Here is an 18,426-nt window from a genome sequence, read left to right on the forward strand (position 1 = left end):
GCGCCTAAGGCATGGTTACAGAGTTAAGAGGACTCTTGGTTGGGCCCAATCAGTCGTAGTGTCGTAGAAGAATATGGTAAAAGACAGCCAAGTTGAAGCTTGGAGAAGGTGGGGGATTGGCAAAAGGTTTGGTTTTTGTTTGTTTGTTTTATCTATGTAAAAAATCAGAAGAGAAGGAAAACATGTTAGGACTAACAACCTGACACTTAACCACTAGATGGTTATTTTTATCCTGGTTTTGTGTGTGTGTGTGTGTGTGTGTGTGTGTGTGTGTGTGTGTGTAGAAATCAAAGAGCAACTTGAAATAGTGGGATATCTTTACTATGTGAGTCCTGTCAATTCAACTCTGGTCATCAGACTTTGGCAGTCAAGCATTTCACACACTGGGCACTAGGTGGCTTAATCATAAAGTATTTTAGTCAGTAATTGGCCAAAGACATTCATTTTTCCAAGCATCTTAAGTCATCCCTTTGTAAACTTTGCTTTTCTGAAGTCAATTCTGTATGATTTTTGTTTGTTTAGTTTCTGATATTCATTAACAATCTATATCAGCTTCTTGTTATTGTATCTCTTTACTTAACATCCAGTGAGAAAGTGTTTTTTACTTGTAAAGCATCTTCATGTAATAGGTTTTCATTTTAGAATGTTGTTTAAAATATCATTTTTATAATAGTGGTATACATGTTCAAGTATTTGGGATTCTCTTGATTTCAAAGGTGCTGGCTGATGGATTCCTGATGATTGGGATTGATGGCTCAGAAGCAGCAGATGGATCTGACTGGTTCTGTTATCATGCAACCTCTCCTTCCATTTTCCCTGTGGGTTTCTGTGAAATTAACATGATAGAACTGACTCCACCCAGAGGTACTCCATTCTGGTATAAACACTCAGTTTCTAGCCTTGCTTTGTTTTTGTGTGTTAATCTGCTTACATTTAACATAGCCCTAATCTTAGTTGTTGTACGTGTATTTATACACAGTATGTATGAGTATGTATAAGTAGACTAAAACATACAAGAGCTGTGAGATATTCTGAAGCCAAGCCTGGTAGTACATGCCTGAAATCCCAGCACTTGGGAGCAAAGCCAGGATGATCGACTACAAGTTGGAAACTTGCCTATTCTATATAGTGAGTACAGGCCAGTCAGGGCTATACAACAAGACCCTGTCTCAATGTTAATACATTAAAGTAAAAATACAATCTTTGGGTGCTAGAGAGATGGCTCAGGGGTTAAGAGCACTGACTATTCTTCCAGAGGACCAGGGTTCAAATCCCAGCACCCACATGGCAGCTCACATATGTCTGTAACTCCAGGATCTGACATTCTCACACAGAAATACAGGCAAAACACCAATACACATAAAATAAAAAGTTTTAAAACCCACAACCTTTGTATTCTAGTTTATTTTAATAAGTTACAATGGAAGTTTTTCCTGAATTTGTGTCAATATATATAGACCCTCTAATACAGTGATCTCAGTACGTTCCTATATACATTTTTGTTTGTTTGTTTGTTTGTTTGTTTGTTTTATTTGGGGTTTTTTTGTTTGTTTGTTTTTTGGTTTTGGTATGGGTGTTTTGCCTGTGTGTATGGTCTGTACCATATGTATAGTCTGGGTGCCTGGTGCCTGAGGAGCCAAGAAGAGAGCATCAGAGCCCTGGAAACGCAGGTGCTAGAAAATGAGCCCTGTTTTTCTGGAAGAGCAGCCACTGGTCTTAGCTCCCACATGAACTTTTTAGTATTTTAGGTATTAAATAGTATTTTAAGTGTCCACTTAATGGATACTTAGCCTTCAAAGATTAAAAAAAAGGCTCTCTCTTTTTAGATTATCATATGCCTTTTAAAAATTGGGGGGGCGGGGGTGGTTAGGAGGTTTTGGTTTGGTTTGGTTTTTAGTTTTTCAAGACAGGGTTTTGAGACAGCCCTTGTTGTCCTGGAACTCACTCTGTAGACCAGGCTGGACTTGAATTCAGAAATCTGCCTGCCTCTGCCTCCCAAGTGCTGGGATTAAAGGCGTGCGCCACCACCACCCAGCTTGTTTGTTTTGTTAAGATATGATTTCCGTATTCTTGATAATCTGAAACTTATTATATAGATCATACATATTTTCCTGCCTCTGCCTCCAGAGTGCTGGGATTAAAGGTGTGCACAACTACACCCAGCTATCCATCTTTTAAAAGAAAGTTATTTTTTAAAAAAGAAAGTTATGTTTTTAGCAACTCCCATGATTTAACCACTGACCTTTAATACCTTTACCTTGGGTTTTTCTCTAAGATAGGATTCAAGCAAAAAAAGATTTTTTTGAAAGTGTAATTCAGCTAATTTAGTTTCCTGAAAAAAAAAGAGTAAAAGTGTTAGACTGTCCTAAAACCTAGTATTGCAAGTTGTAGCTCTTGATTGGTAGGAGCACTTGCCTACCATGTTAAGGCCCTCAATTAGATCCCCAGTGGTGCGCGCGCGCGCACACACACACACACACACACACACACACACACACACACACACGCACACACACACGGCAGAAGTCTGTCCTTGTAGAAAACAAAAAAAGTCACATTTGCATTAAAATAAGGAGGCATACACATGTGTCTGCAGGGGAGCATCTTCATAATGTGGTACCAGAAGCTCTTCATATCACCAAGTAAAGTAGCACGTCTTCAATCCATGCTTTGAAGTGGAGACAAAAGGACTAAGGAGGAGGTGTTTACCTTCTACTACATAGCATATTTAAGGCTAGCCTGAGCTATTTGGAACCCCAATCTCAAAAATAAAAATATATCTTTTTAAGATCTCAAATGAAAAGAAATTACCTTTACCACCTAAAATCTGAGGTTTCATGTACTAAAGTTACTGACATCTTAAGGTTATGTTAATTTTAAATTAACTGTTACCTAAACCATTTGTATTTTTTTAGGTTACACAAAACTTCCTTTTAAATGGTTTGACTACCTCAGGGAAACCGGCTCCATTGCAGCACCAGTAAAACTATTTAATAAGGTAAATGTGAATGGTAGCATGATCACGACATAAGAGTGGAAATTTTTCTTGAGTTAATGTTCTTTGGCTTGTATTAGAATTTCTTAAATCAACAAAATTTTTCTTAGGAAAAGAAGCAAGTTTATAAACATACTTTGTGTGTGTGTGTGTGTGTGTGTGTGTGTGTGTGTGTGTGTGTGTGTGAGTGTGAGTGATGTGTGCACGCATGTGTGTGCCATGTGGTGGGATAACTGAGGAACTGTTGTGAGTTTTGGGAAATGATTTCAAATGTTTCATTTGTGTCCTTCTGAGTACCAGTGTTAATACTTTATTTCTCTGTATTAGGATGTTCCAAACCACGGATTCCGTGTAGGAATGAAATTAGAAGCTGTAGATCTCATGGAGCCACGGTTAATATGTGTAGCCACAGTTACTCGAATTATTCACCGTCTCTTGAGGATACATTTTGATGGTTGGGAAGAAGAGTATGACCAGTGGGTAGACTGTGAGTCCCCTGACCTCTATCCTGTAGGGTGGTGTCAGTTAACTGGATATCAACTACAGCCTCCAGCATCACAGTGTAAGTTACTATATAGAAAACATGTTCTTTTATTTTACAAAAAAAAAAAAAAAAACCTGCAAATTCTCCATAGAACTATCTCATATCTCAGAGGGCAAGCTCACAGGACAAGAATATATCAATGTCTGATGAGTTGCCAGGTAAAATCCCAAGACCCAACAATATCACAGAATTAGACTGTGTATGCCATGGCAATGTGAACTCCATATTGGTGACATAAAAGTAAAATAGAAAAAAACAGAAGTTACCAAATTAAACTACACTACTGTTGAGCTGCATATTATAGGCTGAAAATGCATTGTTCATAAATGCTGTTGAGTAAATAGTAAGGCTCATGGGTTTTTTGTTAGATATTTTCTTTATTTCAAATGTTATCCCCTTCCCTAGTTTCCCCTCCGAAAACCCCCATCCCCTCCCCTCACTCCTTGTTCACCAACCCACCCATTCCTGATTCCTGGCCCTGGCATCCCTCTATACTGGGGCATAGAGCCTTCACAGGACCAAGGGCCTCTCCTCCCATTGATGACTAACTAGGCCATCCTCTGCCACATATGCAGCTGGAGCCATGAGTCCCACCACGTGCATTCTTTGGTTGGTGATTTAGTCCCTGGGAGCTCTGAGGTACTAGTTAGTTCATATTATTGTTCCTTCTATGGGGCTGCAAACCCCTTCAGCTCCTTGAGTCCTTTCTCTAGCTCCTCCATTGGGGACCCTGTGCTCAGTCCAATGGATGGCTGTGAGCATCCACTTCTGTATTTGTCATGCACTGGCAGAACCTCTCAGGAGACTGCTATATCAGGCTCCTGTCAGCAAGCACTTGTTGGCATCCACCATACTGTCTGGGTTTGGTGGCTGTATATGGGATGGATCCCCAGGTTGGTCAGTCTCTGGATGGTCATTCCTTCAGTCTCTGCTCCACACTTTGTCTCTGTAACTCCTTCCATGGGTATTATGTTCCCCCTTCTAAGAAGGAACAAAGCACCCACACTTTGATCTTCCTCCTTCTTGGGTTTCATGTGGTTTGTGAATTGTATCTTGGGTATTCTGAGCTTCTGGGCTAATATCCACTTATCAGTGAGTGCATACCATATGTGTTCTTTTGTGATTGTGTTCCCTCACTCAGGATGATATCCTCCAGTTCCATCCATTTGCCTAAGAATTTCATAAACTCATTGCTGAGTAGTACTCCATTGTGTGAATGTACCACATTTTCTGTATCCATTCCTCTGTTGAGGGACATCTGGGTTCTTTCCAGTTTCTGGCTATTATAAATAAGGCTGCTATGAACATAGTGGAGCGTGTGTTCTTATTACATGTTGGAGCATCTTCTGGGTATATGCCCAGGAGTGGTATTGCTTAAAGAATGATGATCTTCATAAAAGATTGTATAATTGTTCTGTTACCAATGTTCCCTTTTATTTTTCAGCATCAAGAGAAAGCCAATCAGCTTCTTCAAAACAGAAGAAAAAGGCTAAGTCTCAGCAATACAAAGGACATAAGAAAAGTGGGTCACCATGTGTTTGCATATATTTTCTAATTGTTAAACAATTAAGGTCACAGTATTCTTGCACAGAAAATTACATCCCTGTGAGAACTGATGTATGTTCACTATGTATTATGCTTAAAGGTGCAGTATGACATAAAAGGCAAACCTTCTTGATACTAAGAAACAGTTTTAATTGACAGGAGAAATAATCAGCTGGGCATGGTGACACACGCCTTTAATCCTAGCACTCGGGAGGCAGAGGCAGGGGGATTTCTGAGTTCAAGGCCAGCCTAGTCTACAGAGTGAGTTCCAGGACAGCCAGGGCTACACAGAGAAACCCTGTCTCAAAAAAAAACAAAAAAGGAAGAGAAAGAGAGAAAGCAAGGAAGGGAGGGGAGAAAGAGAAAGACAGGTATTCGTTATCTGTGTGTTTTCAAGCACACAGCTAGAGAATAGAGCCTTATAATGATTCTTGAAATAATTATAGACCTACGTAAAGTTAATCCCTTTTTAAAACTTTAATGAAGCAATAAAACAGTGCTTCATGCTTACAGTAGCTGTCATTAACTCTCTATCTGGAATGATAATCCTGAGAAATCCACACTTATTAAGAAGGGCTGGGGCCGGGTGTGGTGGCGCACGCCTTTAGTCCCAGCACTTGGGAGGCAGAGGCAGGTGGATTTCTGAGTTCGAGGCCAGCCTGGTCTACAGAGTGAGTTCCAGGACAGCCAGGGCTACACAGAAAAACCCTGTCTCAAAAAATTAAAAAAAAAAAAGGCTGAGGACACAGTCCGGGTAAAATGAAAAAGTGGAGGCTTAATGTGCTGACACACTGCTTTGGTCCCAGCACTGAGAATGCAGAACCAGTCCATCTCTTAAGTTTGAGATGAGTCGGGTCTATGGAGCAAGTTACAGAACAACCAGAGCTACACAGAGAAGCCCTGTCTCAAAAACAAACCCAGTAAGGTGAAGAATACTGTGTCTCCAAATGAAGAACACATTCCTACATACATCCATGGTGTATCACAGACACACAACAGAATGAGAAAACGATCAGAGTTGATGTCTAACAAAGTCAATGTTTTAATGCTTTGTGTAACTGTAAATTATGATTGTCATTATTAGCCACAATAATAATCGTACTTTTCACTGCCGTAATAAGCCATGGGTTTCTCTATTCGTGAAACTTGCAGAGTATTTTATTCTTAAGATTTAAAAAAACAACAACAAAAGTTTTAAGGTACTCTCTATAGTGAAATGGACCTAAGGCTGATCTGAGTATTCTCTTCCTGATTTCAGTTATTTATAATTTTTTAGGTAAGGAACCTAATTACTGTGCTGGGCTTTGAAAACAAGTTTTCTTCTAGCATAAAACCCTATCTATTGCTGGAGAGGTGGCTCAGTGGTTAATAGAATCAGGATTGCTTTGCCCATCAGGAGCTTGGTAACACAGTTGTTCACATACAAGAGCTTAGAGAGCACTGCTAGACCATTCGCCATCAGAGTAAGATGTGCTGATTCAAACATGCTTAGGAAGAGTTCACATTTGAATTTCCTGTCTCTAAATTAACTATGGCAGTATGACTACTCAACTTACTGTAAGGAGAATTTAACTGGTTTATTTAAACTGTTTTATTTTGTGTTGGACAAGAACTTGAGTAAGGTTTCCTAAGTTTCTAAGACATTGAAGTTAAAGAGTGGTTTTAGCTAGGCATGGCGACACACGGCTGTAACCCCAGCATTCAACAAGCAGAGGAGAGAAGATCAGGAATTCAAGGTTATTCTCAATTTCATAGCAAGTTCAAGGCTTACGTGAGCTACATGAGACCCTGTCTTAAGGGTAGGAGGGGGCAGTGAAGGAATACACACACACATAAATATATAGGTTTTGTTTGCATAATATTAACATGATATTAATATATACACACATATATGTATGTGCACATATATGTGTATATGTATAATATATAGTACCTCCCAGTGGTTTATGAAGAATCTTTTTAACTGGGCTAGTCATGGTGGCTCACACTTGTAATCCTAGACCTTGGGAAGCTAAGGCAGAAGAATGGCCACAAGTTTCAGGCCTACCTGGGATATAAGACTGTCTTTAAAAACAGAAAGAGGGGCCTAGAGTTGTCTCAGCCATTAGCAGCTCTTGCTGCCCTAGCAGATGACTAGGTTCAGTTCCCAAACCTATATCAGGCAATTCACAAGTGGCCTGTAACTGGTTCCAGGGGATCCAGGTTCCTTTATTGGCTCAGAGGTCATCTGCATATACACTCAGATGCACATGTATATACATAGAATCTTTGTATTTTACAAAAACAATCTTTTTGACTGACTAATGAGCATTATATGCACAAGTCGCTTGCCTCCTTCTTTGTGACCTTTGCAGGGTTTGTTTCTGGCTAAAATGTTTGGATCTTTGCATTTCTGGGATAGGAATATGGGAGTAAATAAGTGAATTGATGAAGTAAGAATAATAGTTACCCAAATTTCATTGCTGTTTAACATTGTCAGATTCCTGAATTAGCTAGAGATAAGCTCTAGTTATAGATGGAACATACCTTAACTCTGACATTTTGATCTTAATACTGTGCCATCATCTCTAGCACCTTAAAATTACTTGACATAGAAAAGAAAAACATAAATCCATGGGTCCTTACTAAAAACCTCTGGTACCAGATATGTTTTTATTTTGGAATTGGAAATTTTTCTCCACTTCAGAAAAGAAATCTATACTGTATATGTAACACTGCAAACTCTGGGGTGTTTTCTGAAGCAAAATATAGATGTTTACGGTAAGTGGACTAAGTAAAGATAATAAATAGGTCATCAAGTGAGTATGATTTTATTGCCAACATTTTAGAAAAATGCTTTTTTGAATGTTGGAATTGAAGAGCAGGACTGTAATAAGCAATAGCTTTACATTATTAAGGTACATGATGGCTCTTTCTACTGCTTAGGTTTGTTTTTTCCTGCTACAAACATTTATTAGAAATCTTTTCCAAAAGGCTAAGTGGTGGTGAATCAGGATTTAATTCCAGTGTTCAGAGGACAGGACAGGAGAATTACTACAAACTCAAGGCCGGCCTGAGCTGCATAGTGAGTTCTAGACCATTCTAAATTACAGAGTGAAAGCCTGTCTCAAAGGGGGGGTGGGGGAGGTTAGGACTGCAGAGTGGTACTGGAAAGCTTCCTCAGTAAAGTACTTGTCACAGTCTGGAAGACCAGGAAGATCAGAATTTGTTCCCAGAACCTACATTTAAAAAAAAAAAAAAACATTGTGATACATCTCAGTGCTAGGCATTAAGGCAGGAGTAGGATCCTGTGGCTCTTCAGCCAACCAGCCTAGCCTAACTGGCAAGTTTCAGAAGTATATGAGTCCTGAAGTAGACCTCTGGCCACACACACTCATACATTCTTCATAAACACATATACACAGACAGACACACAAAGAAATCCTTCCCACAAAACCTGTTACTAAAACATGAAAGAACTTGGGGTTTAAAAAACCTAAGTTGTCTGGGAGCTGGCGAGAATGCTGGCTGCTCTGGAAGAGGACCCAAGTTAGAATCCAACGTCCACATGGGGTGAGTCATAACTACCTCCAACAGCTCCAGTAGATCCAATAGCCTCTTGCCTCTGAAGGTACCTACATGCATATGCATATTGACACACAGGCATGTACATACACATAAGTGAAAATTAAAATCTTAAGCTCTCCATTACAGCAGACTTGACCATATCAGATGAGTTTTAAAACCTGGTGTTTGTCTTAAGTTTGCCGATAGATTGTTGTACTCTAGGTCTGCTGTTTCTTCGGTACTAGAGTGGCTAAGGTAGTCCTTATTATCCACTGTCTAGCATGGTGAGCAGTGAGCCAACTGTGCCATAGTTGTGTAGGGATCGTTGTTAACTAGCACTTGGAAAATAAAGAGTACTGTTTGAACTGGAGGGTTTTATAAATGTTCAGCCTCAGAAAAATGTCTTTCTCAAACCATAGTAATTCTGGAGCCATTTCAGATTTCACCACTTTGAGGTGCTACTATTTATATAGGACTTAGTGGTTTTCCCTGGTATTTTACTTGTAAATGTGTTAAGTCATCACTGCACATGACATTGGCATGGCAATTGGGAGCTGAGTGTGGATCCACCTATCTTTCAGATTCATTTTATATGGGAATACTGTTGACTTAGATTTATGTATCTCATTCTGATTATCTGAAATTTAGCTGGTTATTGGGTTAGGAGGAAAACAAAGTGTACATCTATAAAGATAACGTGACGATATTTCACTTTGCACCCTTATTTTTGCACTATGCTTGGCAGTTTAGTGTTTACAAAGTTCCAAGCATATTTTAGTTTGGTAAAAGCCATTTTATAAGCTCTAGAGTCTGTTTCCTTATAAAAGTATAAAAAGTGATACGTGCCTTTAACTCTTAACACATAGGAGGGAGAGACGGGAGGATCAGAACCCCGAGATCATCCTCAGCTTCCTAGTGAGTTGGAAGGCAGCCTTGTCTGTGTGAGGCCTTGTCTTGAAAACAAAGCAAGCTGAGCATAGTGGTACACACTTGTGATTCCAGCATTAGGGAGATGAGGACAGGATGGGCAGGAGTTCAAGTCCAGCCTGGTCTATGTAGTGAGTTTAAAATCAGCCTGGACAGGGGGCTGGACAGATGGTTCAGCGGTTAAGAGCACTGACTGCTCTTCTAGAGGTCCTAAGTCCAGCAACCACATGATGACTCACAAGCACCTTTATGGGATCTGATTCCCTCTTCAGCTGTGTCTGAGGACAGCGACAGTGTACTCGTATACATAAAAATAAATTAATCTTTTTTAAAAAATCAGCTACCTGAAACCCTCTCCTAATATCTGAGCTTAAGAACTTTGTAAGCAATACATACTGAGCTTTGGGTTTTAGAAGTGCGTTTCTGGGTCAGAATTACAAATGCTGTAGTGCACTGCTCAGCTTAGGGGGCACGCTGTAGAATGGTGAAATGTGCCATTCGTTAATACATTGAAGCTATTTTTGTTTGACTTCTCCCACTGAAGGGCCATAATTAGGCTTCTATAGCCAGGGAAATGCTGTCTTTATTAAAAGTCATGTTCATAAATGTTCTCTTGAGATTGGTGTATAGATCACTATAGCACTTGCCAAGTGTGCATAAGAGCCTGCTGGTCCCTGGCACTACTACAAAAAAATTAAAAAATAAAATTAAAAATTAAAAAAAAGACTTTTCACCCAATATTTAAGGTGAGTTTTCTTGAAGGACAGCAACCATTTCTCTACCCTAACTACTCTCTAGTTTACTTTACCTCATTCTTTTTAAACTTGAGCGTCAAGACCAGAATTATCAGGCCTGAGAGACTTGAGCAACCTCCCCTCTTCCTGCCCCATAGCATGTTCGTATGCTGTGCATGCATGGGTGCGCACACACACATATTTGCAGAAGTTAAGCCTTGCACAGTCAGTTCTTTGCAGCGTCCTATACAACCTAGCCTCCCTAGTAATACAATGCACTTTCTTAGCACACACGTAAGTCAAAGCTCACTTCAGTCTGACTTGATGTTTAGAGAGGAAGATGCCAGTTGGGAAGAAGCCTGTCAGTTTGTCGAGCCTGCCCATGACAGGCGGGGTGCGGAGGAGCTTCTCTGGGGACGAAGAGTTGACTCCTCCTCCATATCGAACCCTGCCAGCACAGACAGCCCTGGAGGCCTTCCCACCTCCCAGCACTAGCCGAGAGTTCAGGCCCAGCCTCAAAACAGGTAACTAGTCACAGCAGCATCACAGGTACTATAGAGTATGGGTCAGGTGCTGGGCAGGGTGGTGGGAGACAAAGCATGGGCTGGCGGGACAGGGGCCCACTCATCCAAATCCTCCTTTTTCTTTTTCTTTTTTTTTTTTTAACTAAAAATATCCATTTCCACTGGTTCTCGGCAGCCATTTCACTAAGATGAGCCATCAGGGAAGAATTGAGTTGATATGGAGCATCAGTGAAAGCCATCATTTTAGTTTTTTGGAATTATGAGGCAACTTCCAATATTTGATGCTTTGGTTAGAATGGTTGAACATACTACATTGTAGATGTCTATGGACTTGACTTGAGGGAGAGAGAGAGAGAGAGATGCTGATAATTAGACCTAAAAGTGAGACTTTGTTCATAACATTCCATAGTGGGTCATTCATGGAAAACGTGTATTGAGTTCAAATAATTTTTATTTTAGTGGTAGCATTTACCATAAACTAAGCTTGAACATCATCACAGATTTAAAAATACATTACTTACCGATCATGGTATTAAATTTATTTCCATAATTCCATGTTTCAATATGCATGGTGATTACCTGACATTTCTTGGTGTTTAGTTGGTTAGGCAAGTGAAGGAAGACTGCTCAAAATTTTCCCTGTTGTAATTGCTAAAAACAAAGCTGACTTTAGATGAGAGTCCTGATCTTGTAGCTTCAAATCCAGAGTGCTGGTTTGATTAGCATGTATCCTACCACAGTTTAATGATTGTTTTTCAACTGACTTGTTCTAGATGTCAGCATTTCCTAAATGACTTTGTAGTTTAAAAACTTAAGTGGAATTTAGGACTTTGTTGTTTCCTGCTACTGTTTACCAGGATGTTTGTACCTGACATTATCAGCTCCCCCCCCCCCCTTTTTTTTTAACTTCTTACCTCTCACAGCTCTGATAATGTGTGCAGTCATCTTACCTCTCACAGCTCTGATAATGTGTGCAGTCATCTTGAGCTTTCCATCAGGCCGTGTTTCTGATGACCATACATCAAGGGAAAGTTCCATGTTTCATTTTCCATGAAAGGCAGATTAGGATTACAAATCCCAAATTTCATCTGCTGTGTTCAGGCATGGTGGTGAGACCCATTCACCCCAGCAGGAAGATTGGGAATTCAAGCTGTCTCCTGAGAGACTGACTGAACAAAGCCAACAGTGTTAGCTACTCTTTAATGATCAACCTCTAAGGACTAAGAGCATTCCAGGTCATTGTTAAGTTTTCTCTTTTTAATACACACTGTTTATGAAATAGTACTTTACCTGAATATGAATATCCTTACTTTGTTAGAGGTTCTGATTCATGTCAAACTTAGCTAGACTTGTGAGAAGACGGCAAACCTCATGACTTCCAACTTCCTCATTCCTCTAGTGCCTGTCATGTCTTCTTGCTCTGGGGTGTGTCTTGTGGGCCGTGGTATGATCTGCTTAGTGAAGCTCTGTGGGAACTGCACTGCTGCCTTCATGCCTGAAAGCCACTGTTAGACTGGTTGTTTGGCAAATTTATTATTGTTGATTTTATACCTGCAAAGATGTCACTTTCATTTGCTTCTCTTGAGACATTTTCATGATTAGTGTCACTTAGGTGGTTGATTTTAAAAGCAGAGCCTAGAAAGTACATTGGTGTAGAATGTGACATTGAGCTGCTTGATCTATTGCATTCATCCGTCACTGTTCGAGAATAAAGGCTAGGAAAGGGGGATGATAGCAGACAGGCTTTATTTTAGTAAGTTTACATTAAAACGTTCCATACCTGCGTGAATGTTTCACCTTTTTCTTGAGTGATTTTTCAGTACATCATTTTCATATTTTAACATGACTCTTCTCAAGATACTTGTTTTGAGTACAAATGGATACAGCTTTAGGATGTGTTTCAGAACCTTGGTTATCTTCCTTACATAAAAACATCCTTTTGAGTGAAACATCTTTGATCTTGAAGCATGGTACTTCCCATTCATTTAGCCATCTAATCATCATAGAACAAGATAACATTCAACCTTTTATTGTGGGTACTGCACCTTTAATGAAATGTGGGTTTTGTTTCCATGTTTATCCTTGTGATAAGTGCTAAAATGTCCCTAATATTTACTGCATCTTGGTTAGATCTGAAGGATAGCTATATGCATATTTGCCACTGTTTGTTAGGCAAAGGAAGAACTATACAGTTGCATGTGCTTTGCCTTTCAACAGTATGTTCTTTCTTCTGCTCTTACTATACATAGTATATTCACTTTTTTGTCTATGGGCTATTGAGTTTTTCAACATAAATGCCAAAACAGGAACCAAAGTAAGATGAATTGTCATCTCTCAAAAGATTATTCATTAAAATTTGTAAATAAGGTGTCAAGTGTTAGCTGAATATTCAGTAGTCAAGTCTTTTTGAGTTCAAGGCTAGCTTAGTCTATCTAAATAACAAGTTCCAGACCAGCCAGAGCTACAAAGTGAGACCCCCATCTCAAAAATACAGATAAATAGGTAAAAATGAAAAAGATATCCTACTGCTGGGTTTTCTGGGTATTTGTTAATCTTGTTATGTAGTATATAATCTACACTGGCTTCAAATTCAAGATCCTCTTACTTCAGCCTCTAAAATACTGGGACTATAGGTATGACCTAACATGCTTGTACTGGGAGATGAGCCAGTAATTTTTGAGGAAATCTTCATAACTGAAATCAGTGTACAGAGGCTGGAAGTGTAGCCCACCAGTGGAGTGCTAACCTAGCATAGGCAAAACTAAATTCAGTCTCCAATACCATAAAAAAATAAATAATAATGCTGGCCATGATTTCCCACTCTATAATCCTAGCACTTGTAAGGCTAGACTGGAAGATGAAAATTTTGCCAGTTTTGGGAAGCCTGGCAAAGCCCCTGTCTTAGACTTTAAAAGTGGTGCTGGGAGTGAGAGCTCATGGGGTAGGACATTTGCCTAGTGTGCCTAAGGCCTAGGGTCCAATTCTAGCGCAAGGAGTGAGGGGCAAAGGAAAAGAGGGAAATAAGGTGATTATTTCAGGAGTTTGGGATATAATTAGTTTTATATTTCATATGCAGTCCTTCTTCATGCAAATTATATAGTCTAAAACAGTCATCCAAATGTATGTTTCAAAGCCCCACCTTAAGCCGGACATGGTGGTGCACTCCTTTAATCCCAGCACTCGGGAGGCAGAGGCAGGCAGATTTCTGAGTTTGAGGCCAGCCAGGGCTACACTGAGAAACCCTGTCTGGAAAAAACAAACAAAACAAAAAAAAAAAAAAAAAAAAAAAAACCAAATCAAAGCCCCACCTTGGACCTTGGATGTCTCAAACCATAAGATAGTACTAAACTACATTTTGTGTGTGTGTGTGTGTGTGTGTGTGTGTATACACATACATGCATACACACATATACATACATATATATGTATACACACACACCATGGAGGAGCTATATATTCACTACAATCCTGGCCCTCTGGATATACTCTGGAGTAGGAAGATCACAAATTCAAGGCCATGTTGGGCTAAATAGGCAGACTCTGTCATGTTGAGTATTATGCCTCAAAATGTACAAGAAATATGTTTGTTTCTATAGGCATTGACATAAAAGTGAATATTTAATCCCAAGAAAAATTCCAATTATTTTAGTGGAATTGATGAACACTGTCACTTGAGCTTTCCATTGGAGATCATCCACTCTGCAGTATGCAGCTTTGTTCCTTTTCTTAGCATTCCTCAATGAACAATATACTTGAAATTAGGATTGAGGGGTGTAGCCCAGCGGTAGAATATGTGCCTAACATATGCAAGGCCCTAGAACCATACACACCAACAGAGTGACAACCATTGTTGTCTGTCTTACAGTGCTGGGCTCCATCACCTCACATGTGCTAGGCAAGCATTCTGCCCTTGACTTGCACCTAGCCTTCCATGGTTTCCTCTTTATAGGTACTGAAGAAATGACGGAGTCTTAGCTGTAAAGTTGATAGACCATGAAGATGAACCCCAGTGCGTTCCAGAAGACTTGGTAACAGCCGTGCGTTTCTGTCTGTCTCATACAGTGACCACGTCACAGCTGAAGGAGGAGCTGCTGGACGGGGAGGACTATAGCTTCCTCCATGGAGCATCTGACCAGGAAAGCAATGGCTCTGCCACCGTCTACATCAAACAAGAGCCATGAGGCGACTCGGAAACCATGGGCAGGCGGGGCTGTTTACAGGACTGATTTGGAATCAGCCAGCTGTATAGCGGGCTATTCTACTGGGACATTTTGCTAAACACAGAAAAAAGTTCAGTTCCAGATTTTTCAGGTGGGGGGGAAACTATTTTGGTGGGGGGGCAATTTTTCAATTTATAAAGACGGACAATTTTTGTGTTGTATTTGAAGCTTTTGAAAGAATTTTGTAATATTTTCCAAGTTTGGATTTATGTGCATTGTTAACAAGAACTGAAATTATAACTTTTTTGGTAAGATAAAAGTTTAGGTAGCAGGATTGAAGGAAATGATTAAGAAGGATATAGTTGTAAATGCAAATGAACTGTCATTACAAATGAACCTTCTTGGTACCTGTTGGGAGATTTTTTGGATTTTAGAGTTAGGCCAGTCACATCTCCAGCTTCCTTTGCTGCGAAAATATGCAACTGAACCCCTCACAGAGGGCTCATCACCATGTAGATCACGGAAGGGGTCATTAATTGTGCTCGCTGACGTTTTATTGCAGCCCATTTAACTGTTTGTACAGAAACTTTTTCATTCTGCTAAAATTTATTTGGAGTTGTATATGAAACTAGGAGAACTCTGGATACTTTTATATGCTCTCCTTCACGTAAAGATGATTAAAATTGTCTAACACTAAAGTGTTAAACTGGAATGGTTGACAAAGTACACAAGATCTCAGTCTACATAAAGGGTTGGGGGAAATTAGTATTTTCCTAAGTTTATTCTGTTTTCCTTGCTAGAAAAATCCCATAAAAGGGATATTCTTGTCAGACCTCTGCCATTTCTTCCATCTGTGAGAGAGCAACGTGATGTAACCACACCTGAGAGCAGGTACTGTCCTGTGTTACAAAAGAATCACATGGAAAATTGTTAACCAAAATAAGTGTAGATTTCAGAATCATTCCAGCTCTACTCTTAACTGTCCTGAATTTGTTAGAAACTGATTTGAAAGAAATGTTTCTTAAAATTCCATACACACACACACACATATTATGAATTGTCTTTAATTGTAGTCAGAATTTATTATAACAATATTTGATTTGGACCATTTTAAACATTCCCTATTTTAAAATTCATACGGCTTCCTTAAGAAGTAGAATGAAAGGGTAAATTGGTGACATGTTTGCTCTCTGCATTTTCTAACCTTCTACCGAATTGTGACTGACTCAGAGAGCTCTAGCATTTACCAGTGAGGTTCAGAAACTAAACTCTCAGGAATTCATTGCATCTGTTGTAGAAGTGCTTCTGGGTCTGAGCCTGGCCTCCTCAGAGTGGTAATACTGCCCACTTCCTCTGGAAAATAGGCAGGGCTAATGAGAAACTAATCAAATGATTAACCTCTGCGGCCCTTCAGCCTTTGGAATGCTTTAAAAAAAAAAAAAAAAAAAAGAAAGTAAAAAGAATGCTAATGGAAAACCCCAGGAGACATTTTAGGTAAGATTTTTTGTTTGACTTTTAAATGCATAGAACATTAAAAACCAGCAATTTATTTTCTAAAATATTGCTCTACTTTTGGGAATAATAGCATTGGTAATATGCACAGGTTTACCTCATTCTATGCAAGAGGGGTTAATAACATAAGGTTTTGTAGTAGCTACTGGAAGTAAAATGTGTTACTTTTTAGTGTAAAAATGTATGGAATCGCATGTCACCATTTTTTTAATACTGACTCTGGGGGCTAAATGCAGATCACATCAATGCAAGTTGATTCTTGTGTCAAATATATGTGAATTCAGCTGTAAAATTACTGGATATTTATCTTAACAGTGCTGAGAGGGACCTACTGTAAATGTGACATCCTCACACTTCCCAAATCTTTGACTTGGAAGGATCTTCCCAGAAGCTTAAAGCCTAGAAGAGGTCCAAAGCAAAGGTCATAGCAGTCTTTATTCTCAGGCTCAGCATGAAACCCAGAACTGTGCTTCCATGGTACCAGGGCAAGAAGCCTGTTGGATGGGGTGCTCTCCTGCCTTGGGTGGAGGAGCTCTCCAGGGAACTAACTTTAAGCCAGGAAGGATGTGATTTCAAGGCAGCCAGTCCTGGTAATCAGTTCTGTGAAATAATCATTTGTAGCCAGGTTTTACAAGCTTCCAATTCTACACCAAAACCAGGCTTGGCGTTAGAATTCCCCGCCTACATTCACAAAGTGTTTATGTTCTCTAATAGTGAAGGGTTGGTAAGGACTTGCTAGAGTCCAAACAGAACCCGAAGCCCTCTTCTTTGTTAAGACCCTCGCTCCTGCTGCTAACACAGACCGTTAACCAGAGGAGGCTTCCATCGTAGCCATAATGCCTGTCGTCGTACAGCTCAGTAGCCCGTTCTCTTTCACAGTTCAACGTGTACTGCCGACCTTGGACTTGTTTGTGTTTTCCTGTTAGAAGCCTGGGAACTTTTAGTAGTTTAATCTTTTTAACCATTTTCCTTGCAGTGTATGAGGAAAGCTAAAGCTGTTATCAACTTCTTATTCTGCGGATACTAACACGGGTTTTCAGTGTTTGTTTGTTTTTATTATTAATTAATTTTGTGTGATGTGAATACCCTCGCCCATCAATATTTGTATTATGGTGCTATATATTTGGTAATGATCCTTTAATATTGGGGAGGGATTTTAAAAATACTGTGATTAAACTGGGTATCTTCCTTTGATTTTCATATTTTAAATAAAGCCACAGTCATTTATACAAAAAAAAAAAAAAAAAAAGCATCTGTCCCTGGGCAAACCTTTCAAGGACAGAGGCCAAAGTAAAGTACGTAAGGTTTTTACATTGTTTCTGTGTGCGTTTGATATATAAACAATATCTGGACAAATTTAATCTTTTATTTTCTGGTAACTTGTGATTATTGAGGAAGTGTTTGAAGCTTTCTCATGGAATGTATATAATGGCGTGAAAAATTCCTTCAGAGAAATTTATGTTCCTTTCATTTTTACCAAAATGCAAATTTTCAGCATGGATGTGAAAAGCATTAAAATTATAACTTTGTGTACAAGATGAAAATAATTCACTAAATTTGCCCTTTTTTTACACAAAATAAAATGTTAAAGTTAAGCTTTATTTTATCAATTTTTCAACATTGATTTTGTTTACTAGGTAATGTGGGTAGATAAGCCATGGCACACATGGAGGGTAACGGGCAGGCAACAGTTTTCTTTTTCCAGTTCCATGAGGGGTCCTGGAGTAGATAGAACTCGGGTTGTCATTGTATGAATGTGTGTGTCTCTGTATAATTCAAAGTACAACTTTCTTTCACTGTGGAATCAGGATTGAACTAGTCAAGCTAACCCTATGCACTCTAACCTCTCCCACATGCAATTAAGACAGGTGGTAGAAAGCGGCTGGGTACTCAGGGGACCCTTCTCACCCCTTCAGGGTGGGCTGTAAATAATCAGCAC

The 18,426-nt window shown here is 39.4% G+C and overlaps 1 protein-coding gene across 40 annotated transcripts in view; it reads left to right on the plus strand.

Annotated features, from left to right (window-relative positions):
* Mbtd1 (mbt domain containing 1) overlaps positions 1 to 18,092 on the plus strand; it is a 61,140-nt gene extending 43,048 nt beyond the window's left edge. For 27 of the 40 annotated variants that reach the window (XM_006531899.4, XM_006531903.4, XM_030245440.1 and 24 more), the window contains 6 exons: positions 717 to 864; positions 2,916 to 2,998; positions 3,323 to 3,557; positions 4,984 to 5,061; positions 10,624 to 10,815; positions 14,878 to 18,088. In XM_006531899.4, coding sequence (XP_006531962.1) covers positions 717 to 864; positions 2,916 to 2,998; positions 3,323 to 3,557; positions 4,984 to 5,061; positions 10,624 to 10,815; positions 14,878 to 14,996 — 855 coding nt within the window. In that variant the 3' untranslated portion in view covers positions 14,997 to 18,088. Of the gene's footprint in view, positions 1 to 716; positions 865 to 2,915; positions 2,999 to 3,322; positions 3,558 to 4,983; positions 5,062 to 10,623; positions 10,816 to 14,764 lie in introns of all 40 variants that reach the window. The other 13 variants (XM_030245447.1, XM_030245448.1, XM_006531908.4 and 10 more) reach the window with 6 other exon arrangements.
* The last annotated feature ends 334 nt before the right edge of the window (positions 18,093 to 18,426 follow it).

The sequence above is a fragment of the Mus musculus genome, chromosome 11 (assembly GCF_000001635.26).
Source record: "Mus musculus strain C57BL/6J chromosome 11, GRCm38.p6 C57BL/6J".
NCBI lineage: Eukaryota > Metazoa > Chordata > Mammalia > Rodentia > Muridae > Mus > Mus musculus.